At 43.3% G+C, this 23253-nt stretch overlaps 1 protein-coding gene across 3 annotated transcripts in view; it reads left to right on the forward strand.

Moving 5' to 3' along the window:
- LOC130172850 (nuclear factor of activated T-cells, cytoplasmic 1-like) overlaps positions 1 to 23253 on the forward strand; it is a 61426-nt gene that overhangs the window by 10867 nt on the left and 27306 nt on the right. For all 3 annotated transcript variants that reach the window (XM_056381798.1, XM_056381796.1, XM_056381797.1), the window contains exons 4-8: positions 5234 to 5436; positions 8660 to 8832; positions 9812 to 9952; positions 19915 to 19970; positions 22039 to 22171. In XM_056381798.1, coding sequence (XP_056237773.1) covers positions 5234 to 5436; positions 8660 to 8832; positions 9812 to 9952; positions 19915 to 19970; positions 22039 to 22171 — 706 coding nt within the window. The remainder of the gene's footprint in view (positions 1 to 5233; positions 5437 to 8659; positions 8833 to 9811; positions 9953 to 19914; positions 19971 to 22038; positions 22172 to 23253) is intronic.

Raw genomic sequence — 23253 nt, forward strand, 5'->3', positions numbered from 1 at the left:
AGCGCAGTCATGCATATGGCCAGTTCATATAGGATAATGACTGGCCTATAGGGTTTACCCCCTCACACATACACACACTCTCTCACCCACTCTCTCATTAAGTCTAAAGCAGCAACAGACACGGTTGTAATTTCAGCAGGATGTGGCCATCATCCCTATTAATGTGTGCGTGACTTAATACCCATCTCCGTTCCCCTGCAACTGTATGTAATGCTCGTCAAATCTGCATGTTTCCCGCCACAGCGACATAAAAAGACGGCGGTGAACATGTGTTCGGTTCTCCGCATGTGCAGTTTCACCTTGGGATCCGGTGCTCGCCGGCTGCGTAATGTCTCAAAGAAAAGCCCTGATCTACAGCACCCTATACTGTAGCTGCTAATTGCTCATTAAATCTACTGCCGCCTCTTGTTTGAGATTCAAAAGGCTCGGTGTACCCCATAGTGCTGTTAGAGCTTAGTCAGGGCTATTATTCGTTGCCCAAAGGGGTATTTATGCCACTCTTAAATTGTGGTTCTCCATCTGCGGGGCTTCCCTTACACTGGTATTGGGCTACCACTAATTACCAGTTAATAACAAGTGGAAAAACGGAGCGAAATGCGCATCGTTTTCACTAGTTTGAGGTAATAACCAGACAGCCCACAGATTTATGAGGTAAGACACTGGTGGCAGTCGTACTATCGGGGGGTACAGCATTTGTCCGTGCATCATCTTACTCAAATTCCCTGTAGGTTTGGATGATATTTCTTATGGCAGACCATGCTGGTAACAAAGCCATTCTTTTTTATATGGAATTTGGACCCTCGCTGGTCTAGACATGGGCTAGTGCTTGAAACTATGCCCTCAATGACATAACACCAAGGTACTCAGTTCAACAAAAACTTTGAGGGATATAGCTGTTTGGTTGCTTATAAAAGGAGTAGCATTCGGAGCCATGGAAACGCTGCGCATTAAAGGATTGCATATGTTGCTTTATGCATTCAATATGAGCGACTGGAGACATGAGCAGGGCAGGGGGGGTGATGGAGTAAAGTCTGGAAGGAGAGACAACTTGGATGAGTGTACATTTAATTGGGTACAGCAAGGCTGGCTGTGTGACTGTCAGCACTTGACAGAAAGAGGGGAGCGTGATAATGGGAAAAAGCCTGAATCTGCTGTTGTAGTTCTCCTCCCCTGCTTCAGCCCCCCCCCTTCCTCTCCTCTGCTGCTTCCAGTCGTCTTCTCCTTCTCCCCTCTCCAATTCTCTGCGCCACGTGGACTTCTACGAGTCATGACATTTCTCCAGGCAGTGATGAAATCACTGCAGAGGGAAAGAAGGCAGCCCAGTGCAGGCCTGTGGAGTGTATTCACACTCAATTTCTAGCCAGGCCAGACACATCTAATTTACCAGCAAGTAATTATCAAACAGTACATGCTCAAATCCTTTCTTTGAACTATTGAAGCCAGGTGCAGGCAGCATGAAGAATGTCAGTATTACTGAAGAGACTGAGGGATAAAATGTGCTATGAATATATATATATATAATTTCATTATAACTGCACAACTGAACGTGCGCCCCTAATTGAAGCAAATGAGAGAATGACTGAGTGAAATTTTCTGTACCGATGATGGATCTCCAATGGTCCAAAGGCGACCATGGAAGATGAATGGTGGAGAGTGGTTGGATGCACCCTTCCTCTCTCTTTTTAGCTCGACCCCCCACCCCACCCCCCCACATCATCACAACTGACCCAGACAATACAGCTGCATACAATTACACAATTAATGCATCAGCTGCCATATCCACAATGTTTATTTGAGCCTCAGCTATCAAAAAATGGCTTGTGCACCAGTGGCTTGTGGTGGGAGGTGTAAATGGATCTAGCTGACACAGTGGCAGAAGTTGGCACCCTGAAACAGCTGCAAATCAAGGCTAGATTCAAACTCCGTTTAGATTATCTCAAAATAAATACACAGTACGTGTGCCAGATAGGCTGCAGTTACAGCACGAGAAGCTCATCTGTTCAAAATTAGCGGCTCCGTGGTCCAACCGCGCAGGCAGCGTCAGACACAAATACAAAGCTGAGGTCACAGGTGTGTGTGAAGCCTCTGTCGTAGGCCCACACTTAAAGTTTACGACACTATCTCGACTTTTTCCCCCCAACTTATTTCCCCTTTGAGAATAAAATGAAGAAGTAAGTTTTGTGTTCTGCTTGTGGTGTGCATTTGAGTGAGCATCACAGAAGTTTAGCAGAAGCAGGGGGGGGGGGGCTTAGGGAGAGGGTCAGGGGAGCACATATGGTAAAGGAATCGAGGGAGGTCGCCCAGGGGGGACTAGACTGCCTTCCTTCGCTGCTGGGAAGGCCAGCGTCACCAAGAGGACTACCTGACCTCATTAATCACTTCCTGTCCTCCATGAGGTCACTACGGCTTTGAGTGAGGACGCCACCGTCATTGTGCGCTACCGCAAGACGAGTGAAGGGATAAAGACACCCCCACCCCCCCTCCCTCCCTCCTTCTTGCCTCTCTTGTGGGCCCCCTTACAGCCACGTGGCAGCTGAGGTAATGGTTGGAGGTCACTGAGAAATCCAAAGAAGTCTACCGAGGCAAAAGTGACAGATGACACTGCTTTGTAGCGTGGCTGCCTGCGTTTTATTAAATCATAAGGAAACGTCATGCAATTTAACGCTCCGGTGTCTCAGATCTGTACCTCATGCTCCGCTATAGCCCTCTCAAGAGTCAATACACAAGTAACTGGTAGCATGTGCGGCTATGGATAATTACTTCTGGTGACACCATAAGTAAAATATAACAAGCAGAGCAGGGTCTGCTGGTGAGATCACCGCATAGATGAAGTGGTCCCTTGGGATGCCAAGACTTCAAGAAGCTCCTGACCTCGGCCTAACTCACTGATGACTAGCATGTGTGACTAGCTCACAGGTCAAGACAGCTGCTAGAGACACTATGTGGAGGTGAAGAGAAAAATAGGACAGTTGGAACTGGGAGATGAATGACAGCCTTAGCGTAACCGCTCCCTCACCACTCCCTTGATATCTGAATCAAAAAGCAAAGGCAGATAGCCACTGGTGCGTAGTTTATTGAGACATATGGATATATGCTCTGCTACACTGACTAGTCAGAGCCTATTTTTATTCAACATAATTAATACTGAAAATTGTGGAACTGGGAAGAAAAAGAACACAATCCTCTGCCTTGTCCCAAATCCAAAAATATCTGTCATCAAGTACAGACCAAAGGCGTTTAATCTCCATGTTTATTATCAGGCCAGACAACTTTAATACAGAATCCAGACAAATTTGTTCTCAAACCAAAGACATTAGGTGTCCATGACACTGTAGCACTAATTTCCACAGACTTCTAATGACGTAGTTCCCCTGTCCTCCACCAGCCTTCCTCTTCCTCACACCCCCCATCCCTGACCACCCTCGTAAAGGTAATTATAAACCCATTAATCAGATTATGTCATAGGTTACATGTGGTCTGCATTTTGTTATATGACTCAGTCTGTTAGATAAACAACAGGGGTCTTTTATTCCATTTGACGGTACCACTGTTTTCACTGGGACGGAGCTCAAAGAAAATTGGGGTAACTGACCAATTTGTGGGATTCTTCTGGTGGCCATGACTCGGTGAGCCCTGGTCTTGAGTAAGTGATCCCTCCCAGTAAATGTCACATGCGGTCGAGTAGCCACGTGGGTGGATCCACGGAGGTCGACTTGATGAGAAGTTAGTCCTCTCAGTTTTTTTTTTGTTTTTTTTTTACATACCAGATGGATTTTGCAGGTTCCTGACAGTTTTTTAAGGTTTGGAGAGATTTCTAAGCCCACACCAACATCCACCCATATGACCATACGACCACTTTGCACTGTAAAGAGAAAGCATATCCTGGGAGGTCCGCAGTGTAAGACTCGGTTCCACCAGAAATCCACATTTGGTTGGCAAATTATTCTGGTCAGACATCACTCACAAAGTATCAGTTGTCCTTCACCACACTTTGGAATTTGCAACCCTGTCTGTATGTTCATATTTTTGAGCCATTACACACTTGGTCAAACCAGCAAATTATGTTGTTTTAGAGATTGTCAGAAAATGATCCAGGGATGCTGAATGTAAATTGGCAGTTCAGAGTTGAAGTGCTGTTGACCCCAAAGACAACAGTACTTTTAAAACTATGCATGCCCATGGAGTTTTTCTTCTCTCTCTCTCTTTTTTTTTTTTTAAAGATTTGATCTTTTTATTAGTTGAGCAGTAGCAGCTAATGGAGGCTAGAGGAAGTGGTAGTTGTTTGAAGTGGTGGTTCTGATACAGGAGTCTCTTTCATCACAGTGGGACACAGTCTCTGAGCTTTAATGGAAATCATAATGCATGTTCATAACTGCCCAAAGGCAAAGGGGCTGGAATCTGTCTGCATGCCAAATGCTGTTTTTTGTGTTATTACCTATCACATGGGGATAAAGTTTGCTGAAGTGCTGCACCTATACAGAAAAAATTATTACACTCTAATTGTATGTTGATACTCATCACAGAAAATTTGAAAATTTGGACATTGCGTCCAATGGTAGTTTGTTGAACACAACACAATGTCATCGTGTTGGTTAGTTTATTGACACTAAAGTTTTAATGTCTGCCGAAGATTTCGGTTTCATCCTGCAGATGCAACTCATAGGGAAGCTGGTATCAGACCAATCACTAGTTTTATAAACGTTGATAACTGTGAGCATTACACCTCGAGGCAGACCTGAGATGATTGTCCTTTCTTATTATGTCCCTTTAAGGGTCACTTTACACGCGAGTCTCTGTCGACTGCTTGTCTCTCTATAGGCACTTTTTTTTTTTAATAGCAGCATTGAGATTTTAATGAACAGTGAAGTGATGGGGAGCCAGCCTCTCCATCAGCCTCCATACCTCTGTACCCAGGAGATCCCTACCTCAGGCAAACCCAGAGACATCAAAACACTTTTTTCTTCACCTTCCCCTAAAGGAATGTAGAACTAGCTGAAAAAAGAACAGTAAAGACCACAGAAAAAGGGTCTCCAACCCAGCTAAAAAACAAACAAAGAAAAAGGGGCTTATTTTCGCAGCCCCTCTACCATGTCAGGGCTATCATTAAAGGCCCCTTTAACTATCAGTAGCCGATGTGCATTCAATCTCTATTTACTAAATGAGGGGTTGCCTCAGATGGGGGTCTTAAAACCTGATGTTGGCTCTCACCTGGGTCCCTTTGTTCTCCCGCCAGCTTTATGGCTACATGGAAAGCGAGCCGCTCACCCTGCAGCTGTTCATAGGGACCGCAGACGACCGCCTCCTGCGACCACATGCCTTCTACCAGGTCCACCGCATCACCGGCAAAACCGTCTCCACCGCCAGCCATGAAGTCATGCAATCCAACACCAAAATTCTGGAGATCCCTCTGCTGCCTGAAAACAACATGAGAGCCATGTGAGTGCTCTGAGACCTCCACACAAGTCACCTATCCATCTTTTTCTTTCCATATTTTCCTCTGGTAACCATTACTTTAAAGCATACACACACAAACACACACCCTTCTTTCTCTCAGCACTTTGCTCCTTGCTTTAAGTCTACAAACAGAATGCCTGATGATAGGTGCTATACAGCGCACACTTCTAAATAAAAAAAAAAGTAGTGCTTTCACCCCAAGAGATGCATGATTTCTAAGGAGGTGAAATATACTCAGTGTCGACACACTGAGTTCAGCAAGAAGCTTTAAAATAAATGTCCGACCAGGAGCCCAAATTGAAGTCCAAAGTACAAAAGATATCTCAAAAAATAAAAACCGCCCTAGAGCCACGACACATTGAGAGTCCCAAGGTCCCTGTAGCCTGCAATGTGCAATGAAAAACTCTGTAGTCATGAAAAACAAAACTGGCAATCGTAGTAGCCATTTAGCAACAGCAAAACAATGTCAACTGATGACCATTAAAGTGTATGAAAGCAATTTTTAAAAAAAAGCATAAATCGGTAGCATAATCTAAGTCTTGCACTTGAACGTATGCTTAGTAAAACTTTAACAAACACAGGTGGTTTTCACAGCAGACATTGTCATAGCAGAAGAAGCCCAGGTGTTAGTAATAACATTAACGATGGCTCTGTTCTGTTAAAGTGTTGCAGGAAGCCATGACATTTAGCCAGCCTGCACGATTGCAGGATACTGCAACCGAAATAGCTGAACGGTATTCAGGTATCATTACCATTATCATACTCACCTGTGTTTTTTTTCCACTGTGACATGTCAAATGTCTTTCAAAAAAACCTGTTTCTAAATGAACAGCTGTTAGAGCAGTGGCAGCCTGCACCATGACCAAAAGGAAACTTTGACTGTGTGACAGTAAAGTATGAAACTTAGCTTATTGTGACACAGTAACTTTGTGTTTTTACAGGGAGCTAGTTTTGTCTGCTAATTAGGGTGGATGTCCGCTCAGTATTAGTTCTGGTGGTCTTGGAGCTCAACTTAACGGGCGTATTTTACTTTGTGAAGCTGGGGTTAGAATCAGAAGTAGTACTAAATATAATTTTGGTTTTACTTTTTAAAACAAGTTTGCTAGGCTGAGGTAAATCCAGCTTGGCCTCTCCTGTCCTCCCCTCAGCCTTGCAGTAATCCAAGGGGCTGTGTGCTTTGCAGTGTGTCCAGGCAGTGGCTCCTGTCCTGGGGCTCCATTCAAACAAGGGAGCAGTGAAATTATTGGACTTGGGCCCAGAACTCTGTGTTATGGATAAAACCACTGTATATGAACATAGGTTATATAAGGCCATTACCTCTTGCTGCACATTAAATTCATCCTTCACCATTGCAAATTTTAAAATATATATCTTGTAATCATTCCTTACTCTCTCTGTCTATCTATATGTCCAGCTTTCTATACATTGAAAGATAGATAGAGGGAGAAAGAGAGAGAGAGAGAGAGAGAGAGAGAGAGAGAGAGAGAGAGAGAGAGAGATTATAATGATATTTATGGGACATAGGAGTTTCCTTGTTGGACAGTGGCCTTCTCTGGTTGGGCATGGATGAATTTAACATTCACACTGCCTTGCAAACCAACAATACCACAGTATTCCTTATATTGTATCATATTTTGAGAGGCCTTTCCCCCATTTGACTTAACGTCTCCCTTAGGATGAATATGATATTGTATACAGTATTCAAGAGGAAGTTTCTTTTTCCCTTTGTCAATAGCACACATGGTAAAGAAGGAGGAGTGAAAGTTCTGTATTTCTTCCCCAACTATATGAAAGGTCAAAGACGAAGCAAAGCCTTTAACTGTCTCTTTCCACTGAACTGTTAAACAGTCGTCTTGATAACATAGCATCCATCTCGCTGCTCGCATGCCAGCAATCATTCGCTCGCTGTGTGGGATGCAGACAGTCGAGAACTGCAGTCAAAGACAGTTTCAATCTGTCTTTCTTTTCTCTTCTAGGAAAATTCATCTGATACACATCATTTAAAGTTGTATATTACCTTCTGCAAATTACAATAAATTCTACATACTGTATGATCATAAATAAAAAAAACATTTAGAAAAGAAAAGAAGAATTTGGTGAACATGTCTCACTGGCTGGCATCTAATCTAAACATTTCTGTGCTGAAAATGTAACTGTCCCACATCTCAGGTTGTATAGGCCCGAAAACTGACTTCAAACTAATCCATGACATCCAGCATCTTGTGTTTATTTTAAAACTATATGTATGACATGTCATGTGAGGCTGATAAGCCGTGGGTAGTCAGCATTACATGTTATTTTATTTCTTATTTATTCAAATTCTCCAAACCAAAGTCAAGGGAAAAAATGGATCGGTATAAAACCTGACATTTACCATGTTCCAGGAAGAGTGCCCAAATAGCTACCATGTAAAATAATTGAAATGCCAAACCATATCCCATTTGTATTCCTTCACTTTTTTTACCAGCCACTTTAGTTTTATTTAAATTCATGAAAGGCCATGTCTGAAAACGAATGCTTTTTTTTTCCACTGAGAAAAGGGAAAGAAAATTCACCCCTTTACCTCCCAAATTGTGAAATGAAATAAATAAAGAGAGACAGTGTAGAAAACATGTGGCAATGATTAAGAGAGGTTTAAGCCCCAAATGTATGAGGTATATGACTTTGTATATACTGACTGCGGCTGATGGGACCTTGTGTGATAGTGTTAAGCCGTGGTGTGTGTTCGGTCCAGAGGACTCCTCCAGAGAACTGCTAATTCTTGGACCACTGTGACCCTTTAAAACTGTGATGTGAAGTCATTAATGTCCAACTCTGTCTTTGATGACAAGCTGGATTAATAATGACACGGTCATGCTCCAGTGAACCTCCAGTGCATGATCTGTAACACCGGCGGGGGACTTCACTGCTTGATCTTATGCACAGCAACTCTGCTCAGTGTCGCACTCAAATAGCCAGTGTCAAATAATCAAATCAGCCTATTTCACCCTTTGTCCTTACCTTTCTAAAGAAAATGTTCTATGTATCATTTGTGATTATAGGTTGTGTAATAGCACAGAAAGCAGAGATCCTTTCCCAATACAGTTGCTTTGTAATAAAATACAGGTCTGTCTTAAAACTAAAAAAACAAACTCCACCTTTTCTATTTATCTTGTATAACGTAAAATATTGTGTTAACTGTTGCCCTTCCGTGTTTCTGTCCCAGAATTGATTGTGCAGGGATCCTGAAGCTGCGTAATTCGGACATCGAGCTCCGCAAAGGGGAAACAGACATCGGACGTAAAAACACACGTGTGAGGCTGGTGTTCCGAGTGCACATCAACCAGCCCAATGGCAGGACAGTGTCGCTGCAGACCGCCTCCAACCCCATCGAATGCTGTAAGTCTCACACACCAACGCACAGGGATAAAGTCACAAACTGGCATGCCTTTTTCACTTGGCTTTCCACTTAAGCAAAAGGTGGCATCTATTGTTGTTAATCCAATAAACTGAGCTACTATTTTATTACTTGCTGGAGCAAATTCAGTGCCTCTGCAACCAATAAGCTTTATATGATCAAAAGCAATTTGCCAAGGCAATAGATGCATTGTGCATGATGCCAGACACACGTGTTATCTATCTCAATTCGCATTTTATGACTGAGTGCACAAGTTATTGTGGTGAGACTGCCCCATTAGCACAGGTTCCACAAAGGTCATTTGCCAGCCCCAGTTTTGGCACAGATGAATGAGCACATTGAAAGAAACCTCTGTTTCTTTGTCATTCATTTGTGTGCATAGGTGTGATGTTATTTGCACCCAAGGAAGCCAATTAAAGTTACATGCTAAGATGGAGCTGGCGTTATAGTTTATGGTCCAAAGTGGATGTTAATTCGAGTTGTTTTTTTTTTTTTGTAAGATTTTTTTTTGTGTGTGTTTTACTGAGCTCCTATATGATTATGTAATGGGATAACAGATGAAATAAGTAGATATGTGATAATTAATATATGTGACTCTGGCTGTGAATCTGGTCACCAATTCCATTTCCACATTTATAGAAAGCAGAGACAGGTGATTGGTTGTAGGCTTCTTGATGGAAAATTATGACTAAGAAACAGACTATGAAAATATTGTTTCGATCCGCTGTCTGCCTTTTTCGATGTAATTTAAAGAGCAGTTTTTGGCTTAAAACCCTGTGGCAAGGGGTCATGAAATCATCATAATAAAGTTGATAAGCCTGTTTAACCAACCAAGTACTGCTGTTTTACTGGCTGTGAGCTGGGCCTTGGGGTGGATGTAGATCAGCAGTGAGTTTATGTGGGCTCACGCACTGTATTCAAATGAATGTGTGTGTGTGTGTGTGTGTTTCCTTTCAATAGCCCAGCGCTCAGCACAGGAGCTTCCCTTGGTGGAGAAGCAGAGTGTGGAAAGTTACCCTGCCACGGGAGGCAAAATGATGCTCCTGAGTGGTCTTAACTTCCTCCCTGACTCAAAGGTGGTGTTCGTGGAGAAGGCCCAGGGTAAGCTCCAGTCAACAGACCATGTTTACTGCGTCTCAATTTTCCCTTCTTAATATCTCTTTCAAACGTCTCTCTCCCTCTCTGCCTCTGTCGCATTTCCTCAGTCTCTCCTCCCGTCAAAATAGAGCAGGCCTTGCCAGAGAGCCACATGTGGTGTGCATTAAGCCACTATATTTTTAACCAAAGCGTATTTACATTTGCAGAAATTTCCATTGCCTGTTCACTGGTGCTCGCCACAAGTTAAGGGATGAATCACAACCAGGGCATGTGCAATGTCTCTTTCTCTCACTTTCTCTCTCTCTCCCTTGCTGTCTTTCCCTCCTTTGGACTCCCTTGGTTTTTGACATTTAACTGTCTCGTGTACTTTCTCCAGCTCACTTTTCCACCCGTTCTGCTGGATACTCATCCTTGCTGTTGTTCACTGACGCGAGGTTAAGAGGTTATTCCTTTCTTTGGCCACATTTTTCGGCCATGCGTTTCCTGCCTGTGTGGGAGGGAGCAATGGTCAAAACACCACTGATGAAGTTTGCATGAATGATCATTTCCTTGATTGCACCCACTAAATCAATGCAAAGGTCAAGCACAGTGATACCTCCGAAGTCTGTTGAATCACAACTGGTGATGATGACGATGAGCAACAAGTGAGAAAGGGTGAGGGAGGAACATAAAGGTTGTTTCTCACCTCTGATAATAAAAGTCAATTGATTAATCATAGATTTCATATTTCCTGTTGTTGGTTGTAGTCACAAACACATGTTACACACAAAAATACTTCACATCATCTACACTTTTTTGAATTATAGAATGAATCAGGATAGTGAAATTAAAAGACAGACAAAACATAGGCCTCATAACAGACAGTTTACCTTCTCTGCATTTGACAGTGAGTGAATGAATCTAGTTTTTATAATAATGTCATAAATACAACTATCTATCCATCTCACATGGGTTTACAAAACATTACAAATCCATACAAGCCAGATCCAGAGTGCTAGAATAAAGAACTAAACCAAATAAAGAAAAACCAAAATGTATAAATCACTTACAAAAATAAAAATTCTAAACATAATTGTATAAACTGGAGTAAATACTAATTAAATGGTCCCACTTGCCTTCTTTTCCAGGCTGTTAGACATAATTAGCAAACTTAAACAGAACAATTAACCATTCCGATATTTGATCACCAGAATATTCCAGGGTTTCATGGAAAATGTACATCATCATAGGTATGTACACCACAAAGGACAATGGGACTCACTTTCCACTTGTCCCAGATCACATGTCAGTTGTTTACTTGTCAACTATTTATGCACCAACCGTCCCCTGTGGGCCGTCAGGTGATTCGGGTGACTCGCTTCTTAGTTAGAAGGCAACAGCTGGTTAGGAAACTACTGGAGTCATTGCCTGAATCAATAGAAAATGCTTGAACGCTTCGGTACTGCTTCAACAAAGCTCACTCAAAAAGAGTTTGAACACTGGGAAGGAAAAACAAGCTTTAATCATGACTCAGTTTCCCCCAAATTTATAAATGTTCTTAAAAATGACTTTTTTAGTAATAAAAACAATAAGGAGTAATTTCTACACTTGCCACATTATATTAGAACAGTCTACACTTAACCATCTCACGGGTTAAGGGGGAAACAGAGGTGGGATAAGGGGGGGTGGATGAACTTGGTAATATGGGGTCTCCCTCCTCCTGGCTTCACTTAGTCATGGAGGGGGATTCCCCTGGAGAGGAAAGCCCATTCATACACAACACCTTTTGCCTCTCTACCTCCTGCTATTTGAGACTCATGACCCCCTTCTAGGATGTATTTCCCTCCTTTCACCTCCCCTCTCTCTCTCTCTCTCTCTCTCTCTTCCTCTCTGCCTTTACTTTGGTACCTCGTTTCCTCCTTGTCTCTCCTTTCACTCCCTCATCATCCTCGACTCTTCTTACCTTTATCCTCGATACCCGTTAAAGACATTAGGCTGTGTGGAGCTCTGCACTAGCGGGATCCCCACACTCGTGCCTGCCATGGACATTTCAGTGGTTTGCTTTCCGTCTCTGTGGTGTCAAGAAGGAGAGAGAGAGAGAGAGAGAGAGAGATAGAGAGATCGAAGGAGAGGTTGCCTGTCTGCTACTTAGTCTGCTTTTATGTAAACTTTAATGACCCACCACTTCCAGGGTCTCCTAAGTCAAAAAGCCCATTACAGATAGACCTACACTCTCCACGCTCACATGCACACACAGGAACACATACATCACTCTCTAATGGCAACTATATATGAGCAAGTATGAGTGTGGAAAAGTACTTATGTCCCAAATATACTGCAAAATATTGTCTTTTGGCATTTTAATCAGAGGATCCTGCTGTTTCATGAAGGTTCTCAGACTTAAAATTTCTCTGATTGTTGATTTAGAAGGACCAGACTGGGATGAGGAAAAAAAAGACCCCAATAAAATTATAATTATATTACAGATTCATTCTATAACTTTGGTTTTATTTTCCTCTGGAAAAGTTCATGACTAAATACACCCATGAAATACAGAGCATCGCACTGCAGTAATTACCACTCGCAGACATGTGCTTACACACACAGCGGGGACACACACATGCACACGTACAGCCTAAGCCCTTTGTAAGGCAGGACACCAATCACTGCTTTCGCCACAGCGGTGACAGCCATTACTGCTGTTGCCATCAAAGGTCACGACGGCTGCTCACTTTCCAAAATTGACTCCAATAAACACCTTCCAAAAAATTCCACAATCCTAAGGAGCAACAGACGGTTTTTCGAGAGTTCCAATCCAACTTGTGTGAATAATTATACACAGTCAAAAGAATCCAAGTTGAGTCAGAGAGAGATCACACACAGCACAAAGGCCTATTAGCACAAATGAGATAGCCATAAATCATAATACATGCATTCTGAATTGTTTCCATTTGCTTTCACACACTCAAGGATGTGGCAGCTTTTAGCACAAACAGAACCCACTGTCTGCTTTTGAATTGCCTGCTTGAAAATAATGAGAGCAGACATCAATTCATTGAGTGAATAATTTATGACATCACTTTTTGAGAGACTTGCCTATTAACAGTTTCTGGTTAAGTGATCACAACTGAGACACCCAAAAACATCCACTTTTCCCCTTGCAAATCATCAGGGCTCCATGTTAGTACAAAGGTTTACACTTGTTTTAAGGGACCAGGGCCACAGGCACTGTCTTCAATATGAGAAAATAATTAAAGATAAACATCAAGTGAACTGAATTGGAGATTAGTGGAAAAGCTGCCAGGGACAAATCTGACAGGTGATGACAGGTTATTGTAAAACTAAGAATAAATAAAGGAAAAGTCAAATGAGCTGGCTACATCTAAGAGTGAGTTGAAAAAGTGAATTAAAGGTCCATATTTTATACTTTTCCTGTGTTTTATTTGAAGTTTTGATATTTGTAAGGAGATGTATTTGTGGTTTTAAGGATCAAAAACCATGTCAATGTAGTCTCCTCTCTCAGGCTTCTCTTTGGAGCTCTAGTAACAACAGGTCATGAGCCAATCAGAAGAGAGGTTCTGAGCCTCCCTTCTTGTGACATCACAAAGTTACAGAAGTCCTGACAGCTTGTTTTGAGGCTCAGTTTCTGAATAACGGCTGTGTGCATTTCTCTGTGGACTGAGTGCTTTGATACTTTCACAGTATTAATATAGAACCAAGACCTGCTTTATAATCAAAACAGACATTGACATCTACCTTTATGCAATGTGGGTTCTTTAGTAGTTACATGCTGCACCAGTGCAAATCATCTGTGAATGGCAGATAGCTGATTTTAGTGACATTATTCAGATTATGTGCACCAGTGCAGAGGTCAGATAGTTGTTTTGATGTCATGTCTTAGTAGGAATGTAGCAGCCCCTTCTTAAAATCTACATGTGTTCTTTTTCGCCTGGTGTACTGTTAAATCATAGTTTCCCTCTGCCGGTCTTTTGCTGCCACTTTAATCTTACTCTCTTTCTTTTTATGTTGTTTTGATTGTCTGTCTGCTCCCCCCCCTGAGATGTCCCCAGTATCAAATGAGTAGAGCTCATAGCGGTTGCCACTGCGGGAGACCTTAATGCGCCTTGAAAAATAATTACTTCTACTTTTCAAAAGCCACATCCATCCCCACTGCTCCACTTCATCACCCACAGGATAACTGATGCAAACTCTGTGCATCCACTACATGCCCATGTGTATGTTTGTTGCTGTGTGTGTGTGTGTGTGTGTGTGTGTGTGTGTGTGTGTGTGTGTGTGTGTCCCCACTATTGCTGTTAGCCTCCAGGCCTGTTTGCGTTGTGCAGTAGGAAGTGTTTTCAGTGAGTCATCCGCGAGGGATTCCCTGTAGAGGTGTGAATCGGAAAAGACGAGACCCTCAGAGGCTAGATGGAGAGAAGAGGGAGTGGAAGAGGAGAGGAAGAGGAGAGGCAGAAAATAATGGAGCTTCCTTAGAAATCCATCTCGTGACCTTGTGCACTGAGATGTCGGAGCGTAAATACTGCCTGATGTTGTCTCTTGTTCAGTGAATGAAAGCGTTGGGTCAGTTTCATCCGGTCCCAACAAAAAAGTTTTATGTGCTCATGTGACTTTTATAGATAAACTTTATTCATCCCACCAGCACATGAATTGATATAAGTGCTTCCCCTAGTGTTTTTAGTTCATCACAGACCACACAAAGCAGGGAGAGAAAGTTAATCAGACTGTAGCCAGATAATGATAGACTGAAGAACCTCAAGTCCACATTTTTGTTTCTACTGCAATGTAAATATTCCTTTTTAACAGTGATTATTGTTGACATGTATATTTAATAGGCCATATCATTTCTTTCTTCACAGCAGTGGAGAGTCATACCTCTCACAAAGCCACAATGTGGGCATTTATGAAACTTTCCATCTGCTTTTGCATTGTTGTGCACGGTTCAGTTTTTCTGTTATTCCTATTGTGTGTATGTGTTTAGGTTGTGTCAGTGTTTCGCTTCGCCCTAACCGCTCTTTTGGCACAGGAGTAGGAAGACATACCTGGCGCACCTATTGCAGTGTGTGTTCTGGCTTGCCCTGCTTTCCATGGATGGAATGAGTGTTAGAGACAGGGAAAATAGAAGAGAGAGAGACAGACAGAGAGACAGACAGACAAACAGAGAGAGAGAGAGAGAGGGAGAGAGAGAGCTGGGGAAAGCCTACACTCTGACTCAGAGGAGAGGTAAGGGAATTCCCTGGTGAGCTGGATAGTTTTTACATCTGGTTGGATTGGAGCGTTGCCTGGAGCTCGGCAGCACCACACAGCCAGGGCTGCAGCAGGGAGAAGTCTGGTCTTCTCCACCTCTGCTTCAGGCTGGTCCAGCTCACAGCCAAGACTAAGAGAAGTCTGAGCTCCAGTATAATCTGTAACATTAGGACAGTATGGTCCACAATAATACCCCTAGGTTATTACTCTAGTCATGTGGAAACTCCTGAAATATTTGGATTCTCATTCCTCGATAATTTGAGCAACCCAGGCCTTACAGACTGTCATCTGTGGTGTTAGAGTTCATTCAAAGACAGTTTACACTCGGTTGAACGCTTTTACCTAGGGCAAGTCTAAACACCATAGAACCTGGTCGGGGCATTGTACTTCTAGCAGTATGTCTAGACTGCCCGTTGGCTTTAGGCTGGAAGAACGTGCATGATCCTGGCTCGTAGTTTTAGCACCATGACAGCATGAAGTCAGCCTCCACCCATGCTTCAGGCTAGAGATTAGAGAAGCACGAGTTACAGTATCCTGTACAATTAGGATGGCTTATTAAACCACCAGATCAATGATAATGTATGAATGTAGTTCTAGGAGAGACCCTCTAACTGTAGGGGGCTTCACCTCTCATCCTCATCTGACATCTCCCATAAACTGAAGCCACTGCTGCTGCTTTTCTAGGAAGAGAAAACCCTTTGATGAGATTCATTCAGCTAGCTCAGCCTGCACTATGTAAATGTTCAGTGTCGGCGGGGAGGCAAAGTTAAACCTAAATGGTCCTGTTATACGGTGAAGCCTCTGTGAAGTACAGCTGAAAATTCACTCCCACATGTTTTTCTTTTTTGTTTTTTTTTTTTTTGTTTTTTTTTATAATGCAATGATTTATCAGCAGGTGGTCAGTGGCAGTTGTGTCAGAAAGTTAGGTGTATGACCCCTGCTTTGGGTACGTCCTTCAAAGGAACTGGTTGGGTCATAACTGTATCATACAGAAAGACATCTAGATTGTCTGGTGGCCTCCACCCTTTACTTCTGACTGGTCTGAACACGTTGTAGACAGATACACGCTTCAAATCAGGGAGGGACAATTGTTCTTTCTGAGGCAGGTCTTAAGGAATGCCCCTACCATACGATGAGAATAGTGATATGTCTTGATGAAGTGTTCCTCAGTGCGTAGGATTTCGTTTCCTATTTGAGAGTCCCTGCCCAATTATCAACATACAACACATACCTACCCTCCTTTTCTACCCTACCTTCACTTTTAGGGTTTGTAAGTAAGAGTCTTGCTGTGACCTTACTGTGAAAAACACCATGGCAACCAACCAACCTTGATGTCCTCCTTTAGAACCCTTTGGACTACACAAATATTATACAAATTTAAAAGTGTGGAAGACCCTCCAGCCATCGCTATCAGTCTGCAGATAATTTTCAGACTCAATGTCACACAGCTGGAGTCTGGATAAAAGGAAGAAAATCGGAATCTGCTGGCCCACCATCCTCCTCCTGCTGCACCCACAGGTCAAGTCGGCTCACAGTTTCCCTGTTATACACCAATAATAACTCACTTCCTGACTATAAACCCATCACAAATCTACTGTCGGGCTATAATTTATACGGAAGCCTCTTGATGCGATGCAGACCCACATTTCTCCAGTTTCAGCAGTCCTCAGATTGGCAGAGGCCAGGTGCGTCAGAGGGGAAAGCAGCTGTACCTCTGGGATCAGTCATGGGGGGGGAACCCCTTTGGCCTTTTGGCTTTGCTCCACATCGGACAATGAGGTGAATGCCATGAAAATATGAGACAAATTATTGCGAGCTTTTTCAATCCACGTTGCAGCAGCAGCAGCAGCAGCAGCAGACTGGTACTAAAACGGAAAATAAACTTGACATGTAAACAGGAAAGAGAGAAAAAAAAATGCTCCTGAAAATCATCTCTGGAAAAGAGACATAGCTGCAAAATACTTCTGGGTTGTTTCACAAGGCAACCTCCGCAATTAAGCGTGTGAATCATATTTTCCATTCTCAAAAATATTAAAGTGAACTCTCTTTGGGCCGTGGAAGTTGTTGTGCACAACACAACACCTCTGGCTGTCAATGTGAAAAGAGGAAAAGCCAAAGTCTGTAAGGTGAATGTGAGGACAAAGATGTTACTGCTCAGATATCTGTGTCTTTGTAGAAGAAAGTTAGTAATCTAATCAGGATGTTATATATATATATATATATATATATATATATATATATATATATAAAACCATCTTCATCATCAATCAAACTTCAGTCATTAAAAATATGACAACTTAGAGGATTTGCTTGTATGAGCAACAGTGTTGCTGTGTTCTCACACACACACAACATTGTGCGTTGTCAAGAACTGACTCCAAGAAGCCTCACCCTACACGCAGTCTAATTAACTGATGAATGAGTGTGTTGCCCTGGCTGCCTGTATTGGTGTTAGCCTTTGTGGATCTCAATTTCACAAGTGAGTCATGTCGAGCAATAGACAGACTGCTGGCTTACCTTTGAGCACAAAGCACTAAAAATAAGTGTGTGTATTTCCACAGTACTTGTCTATTTGCTCGCATGCATGTCCTTTCATTTCTCAGTTTAATGGTGATTGGTGATTCTCCAGACGCTGCTCCTGTCCCACCTATTGTTTGTGTGCTTCCCAATCTTATCATTCAAGTTGACGGCCAGAACAAAGGTAGAGGATACTGCAGTTGTGTTTGTGCATCTGTGTGTTTGTGTGTGCGCGTGCATATGTGTGTGTGTGTGTGTGTGTGTGTGTGTGTGTGTGTGTGTGTGTGTGTGTGTGTGTGTGAGCATTATGCGTGGGTGGAGGCTGCGTGAAGGAGGAGGTGTTGTCGGGAACAGAAGCATTTTGCAGATGTTGCAGGGAAGAAGGAGTGAATGGAAAGTTCTGTGGTTATCAGTCGTACAGCACTCTCCGACTTGCAAAGGTATGCCACATGTGGCCCCATCCCAACTCAGTCTCACTTTTAGATTTGTTAAGTCTGACTGAGTAAGAAAAGTAAGTTTCGCTAGAGCAAAAAAGGTTTCGGGGTGTAGAAGGTGAGAGGAAGGTAGAGAAAGAGAAAGAGGAAGAAAAGTTTGAAAAAGTTGTTTACTAGAGGAGGTTGGGATTGACGTCGTAGTCTAAGGTTTCCCTCTTGGAGTGTCTCCCAGAGCGGAGGCGGGTGAGATTCCCTCTTGGTTCCCCTAGACGTAACATGAGGAACGCTCATCTCTGTCTGTCTCTGTCTCTCTCCCTCTCTCTGACCTTCTCCCCGTCTGTGCTCACTCTAATTGCCCTTCCATACTCTTACGGCCGCTTCACAGCGTTACGTGGGCCTCATTCTTTGGTGCATCTCAATCACCTGCCACATGCAAGATATCATTTCTGTGCCCCGTGGCATTTCTATAGGCATATCGCTCTTGCCTCTCTTCCACATCATCTCCATCGCAGAAAGGCACATTTCTCCATATGCAACTCATATTTCCTCCAGTTCAAATAGAAAAACCCTTATCTGATCCATTCACCGTCTGTTTTCCTCTTTCCATGAGTTTTAATATGGCCATTTTGGAAAGAGATATCTACTGATGTTCACTCTCTGAATAATAAAGCTGACCACCCGCCCCCACGACCACAGCTCACCAATAATAAGCCAACCGTGACTGGGATCCTTTATTCTTTCGCTCGCCGCATGATGTGAAAAACATAATGCTTTGGAAAAAAACAAGGGATTTACATCTTCCAGAGCTGCTGGACTGTTTGGAAACTGACTCTGATTATCTTATCTGATGGCTTCCTGTCCCAGAGGCAAAATGCAGCATTTTCGGCAGCGACCGTATTGCTGTATCAATAAAGGCACAGTTGCATTAGTAGCGGTGCCACAGTGCCCGTGCTATTGCCTCACATGCTGTGCCACTGACACAAAGGCTGTTCTGTGTCACTTCTATTTCTGACAGCCCTAATGAGTCATCGGTTCTGAAAAAAAAAGAGGGAAAAAAAAAAAGTGGCACTTTGGTTGGTGCTGATTGCCCTAGCAGAGCCCAGAGCCTCACTAAGGTGTGGCATGAAATCACAGAGAAAAACCCAAAGAATGTGAGCTGAGCTTCTGCAGGCTCCCAACAGCTGCAGTAGCTCACAAGCCTTTTATTGCACGGCAGCGAGGGAAACCTCCTTACCACAACAAGATGGAGATGAGAAGAAAGAGAGAACAAACGAAAGCTGCAGCTTCTTTTTTTTTTTTTTTTTTGTAATTTCACAGAGCAGAGTTAAGAATAGAAATAAAGGAGGAGAAGAGAAAAAAAGGATTTAATGAAGGGATGAAAATAGTGCAGAACTTGAGTGGAGATCCAGTCCCAGCTGAAACTCGGGAGACAAATTTTTATAAACTGACTAATAATGTAGTGTATAAAATCCCCATTTTATTTTTTAGCCTTTTAAAAAAGCCACTGTGAAGCAGCATAACCTCACCACTTGAGAAGTTTCGCTACCGTGATGACTATTAATCAATTATCCAATTATTGACGGATCATTAACTGTTTCAGAACTGCACGGATTTAAAAGATAAAGCCTCTTAAGGCCTAACACACCCAAAAGCACACATCCTCTCCTCTCTACCGATATGAGTATCATCTCCAGCCTCCATTTGAGGTCCATCTTAATGACGCAGTTTATAATGACCCATACTAAATCTTGTGTCTTATCCTTTTGTCAATAGATGGGCATCATCTGTGGGAGACAGAAGCCAAAGTTGACAAGGACTCCGTCAAATCTGTAAGTTCACCTCCACTGACATGTCTCATTGGAAATGCTCCTACCGTCTTCATCCCACCCTCCCTTGACACTTTCTCTGTTCCTCTCCTCTCTCTGTCTCCTCCTCATCTGTCCCCTGTAATGATGTAACCTTTGCTAAGGCATTACAAGTTGCAACACAGACAATGATGATTAGCCCACGCAATCCTGAGTGGAATTTTCACAAAATCTCTGTACCCTTGCAAAAGTAAACACAAGCTGTCATATTGTTTTTGCATTTAACACAGATTATAAACTGGGAGCATAAATGTGCACACACACACACACACATATGTACACACACTCACACCACAGCCCTCCCGGCATAGCCAGACGTTTAGTTCACAGCGCAAGTGTTGTGGTGTGGCGAATTGGACTTAAACACCTCGTCTGTGCTGGGATCATGCAGCCAGGAGCGAATCACACCCCTGCTTTTTACCTGCTGCTTTTCATGAGAGCCGTAATGAAAAAAAATAGACCCGGGCGCTCGTTTTACTGACTTTCAGTCACACATTGAGATTGTGTTAATATATACAACAGAGTGAGAGGGAATTGTCAAGAGAGGGAATGAAGCAAATGTTGTTGTACACGTCCCAGAAAGCTGCCTGTGCTCTGGAGTTAATTAAGATTTCACTGAGGTTTGTTAGATCTGTTCCTCAGTGTGGAGAGTAAAGTACAGGATCTGCAAGAACCTGTTTGCTTGTGCGTGATGACAGTATGTTTTGAAATGCTCAGTCCTTTCATCAGTGGCGTGTCATCTTTCCTCCATCTCCCCCCTTTTTCTTTTTTTTTTTTCGCAAACTAACTGAGGCAATTGAAACTTGTACAGGATCTAAAATAAACCATGCACATCTAAATGCTGCAACTTGAGGGTGTTTTTCTCCTTGTTGTTGCTGTTATTTCACTCAGGTAAATGACTTGGTTGCATCAGTAGGGTAAATACGGACTCTTGTCTAATTGGCCTGTAGGGCTGGCTGATGTGCTATGGCTCGAGTCCCAGATGCTGGAAAATTAGCAGGCGTGCAAGGCTTGGCCGGGGGCGGCGGTGTGGGGAGGCGAGGTCGATGAAAGACAAATACTACAGTGTGTTTATTTGTAGAGCTAACAAACAAATGGGGAGAGACAGCGAGAGAGCTCTGGCCTTCTTCTTATGTCTGTTGCCACCAGACTAGTTTTAAATGCTCCAGGCTGCCTTCCTGACTGTGTTTTTATTGCTGTCCAGAGCGTGCTAACTTTCATTGGCTAGGCTGGAGAGGGAAAGCCATGTGCATGCACACACTTAACGCACTCAATCAGCCACCTGCGTGTTTTCTTTGTCATCATCTGGCGGGCAGACTGGGGCTGAGAATGCAGATCCCTCAGCTCCAACAACCCCCAGCCACCACTCCCCATCACACCCCCCCCCCCCCCACCACCACCACCACCACCACCACCACCCCAACTTGACCTCCCCACTCTCCTATATGCAAACTGATGACCGGCAAAAACCTGCTTCCTGTCCCAGTGCCCCATTCTGGCCTGTTTAGATCCCCACAAGAGTGACAGCCATCCCAGGAATTAGACAATACCGCTCAGATAAATTCTCTCCGTGTTTCCTTGTCAGAAAGAAAGTAGTCAAAAGTTCACATCCGTCCAGACTTGCCGAAGTCTGGCCTTAGGGGTGGGGAGTGGGACAGGTGAGCCTCTCCATGGGGGGGGGGGGCCTTGCAAACAAATACGCTGGCTACCTCTCTCTTCTCGTGCTGCACAGGAACAAAGCTAAAGCCCTGGGGTTTTCCTCAGGAACAAACACGGGCACTGGACCAGCCTCGTGCTCTGCTGCGTCTACACAGTTCAGACGAGCTCATTTAGACCAGATCCCAGTTCAGTACCCTAAACGCAGGCCAGCTGCAAAGTAAACACAGCAGTTGATTAATACGATGAAGGAGGTCATATTACAAATGTACGTTTGGCGATGAGTGAATACAACAAAAGGACATTATTTTCTGATGGTATCAGCAGCTGTCTTATCTCATAAAGGTGAAATATCTTTTTTTTTTATGTGTTTTAGAGTACTCTTGTTGTGGAGATCCCACCATACAGAAACCAGAGAATATCCAGCCCCGTGCACGTTAACTTCTACGTCTGCAACGGCAAGAGGAAGAGGAGCCAGTGCCAGCGCTTCACCTACCTGCCTCCTAATGGTAATCATCATAAATACTTCCCACCTTTTTTTTTTTGTTTTATCAGCAGTGACATTTAAGGACATGTGTGCTTTTCAGAAGCAGCTCACTCCGCATTCATCACGTAGAGTATTTCTCCAGGGTCTTGACATCCATTCACTATAGTTTACCGCAGCCGTCAACATGCCATGTGAAAATTTGTGGCCTTGTTTTTTTCACATTTACGCCTGGCACCACTTGACTGTAGCCTGTGAGTGAGAGCAGGAGATGTGAGGTGTGTTTATTCTGTAGTGAGACCAGCGTTCCCCAGCGATGAGGTGTACCTGCTGAGTGACAGAGCCTCCGAGCGCTGTTAATGTAGAGAAGTCAATCCCCCGGCGACCTAACTTTCACACCCCGCCTCACACAATGCCCCCCTGGTTCACCAACACACCTATGAACACACAAATACACACACACACACACACACACACCTATCTACTCAGCAGCGCTTTGGCCTGTCATTCATGTAGCAACCTGAAAACCCAGGAATACCTCGGTGTGTGTTTATCATGTGTCCCTGGCCTCAGTGTTTATAGATGGCTTTCACATTGGAATCTGAAGAATGTATTGGTGAGGGTTTAGAGAAGAGTTCAGCCCCAACATCACATTGTGAGCTATTGACTTTTCACAGCGGGCACAGGTGAAATATCAGCTGTGATATCAGTTTCAAGCATCCTACTAGAAGACTGTTATTTTATCTTATGTATCCAAAAGAAGGTTGACTGATCAAACAATGCTTCTCATTTTTACACTGTTGAGCTTGACTCAAGCAGGTGGGAGCCCGGTGTCTTTTCTCCAGGATCTAAACCGCTTTTCCTGGCTCCTGAACAATTAAAGGAGGGTTTCGTTTTTTGTGAAATTTCTCCACCCATATTGTCCCAGCTGGTTTAGAACCTCCAACCAGAACCTTCCATTCAGCAAGACTCGCCTCCCTGTTGTGATAACCAGTGAAAATCCATTAGATCAAAACAATGGTATCTTGTTTTCATTGATCAGTGTCTAATGGGTCTAATGCTGCTGGGATAGCATGCATTGTGTTTTAACTCTACAGCCGTTAACAA

The sequence above is a fragment of the Seriola aureovittata genome, chromosome 7 (genome assembly GCF_021018895.1).
Source record: "Seriola aureovittata isolate HTS-2021-v1 ecotype China chromosome 7, ASM2101889v1, whole genome shotgun sequence".
NCBI lineage: Eukaryota > Metazoa > Chordata > Actinopteri > Carangiformes > Carangidae > Seriola > Seriola aureovittata.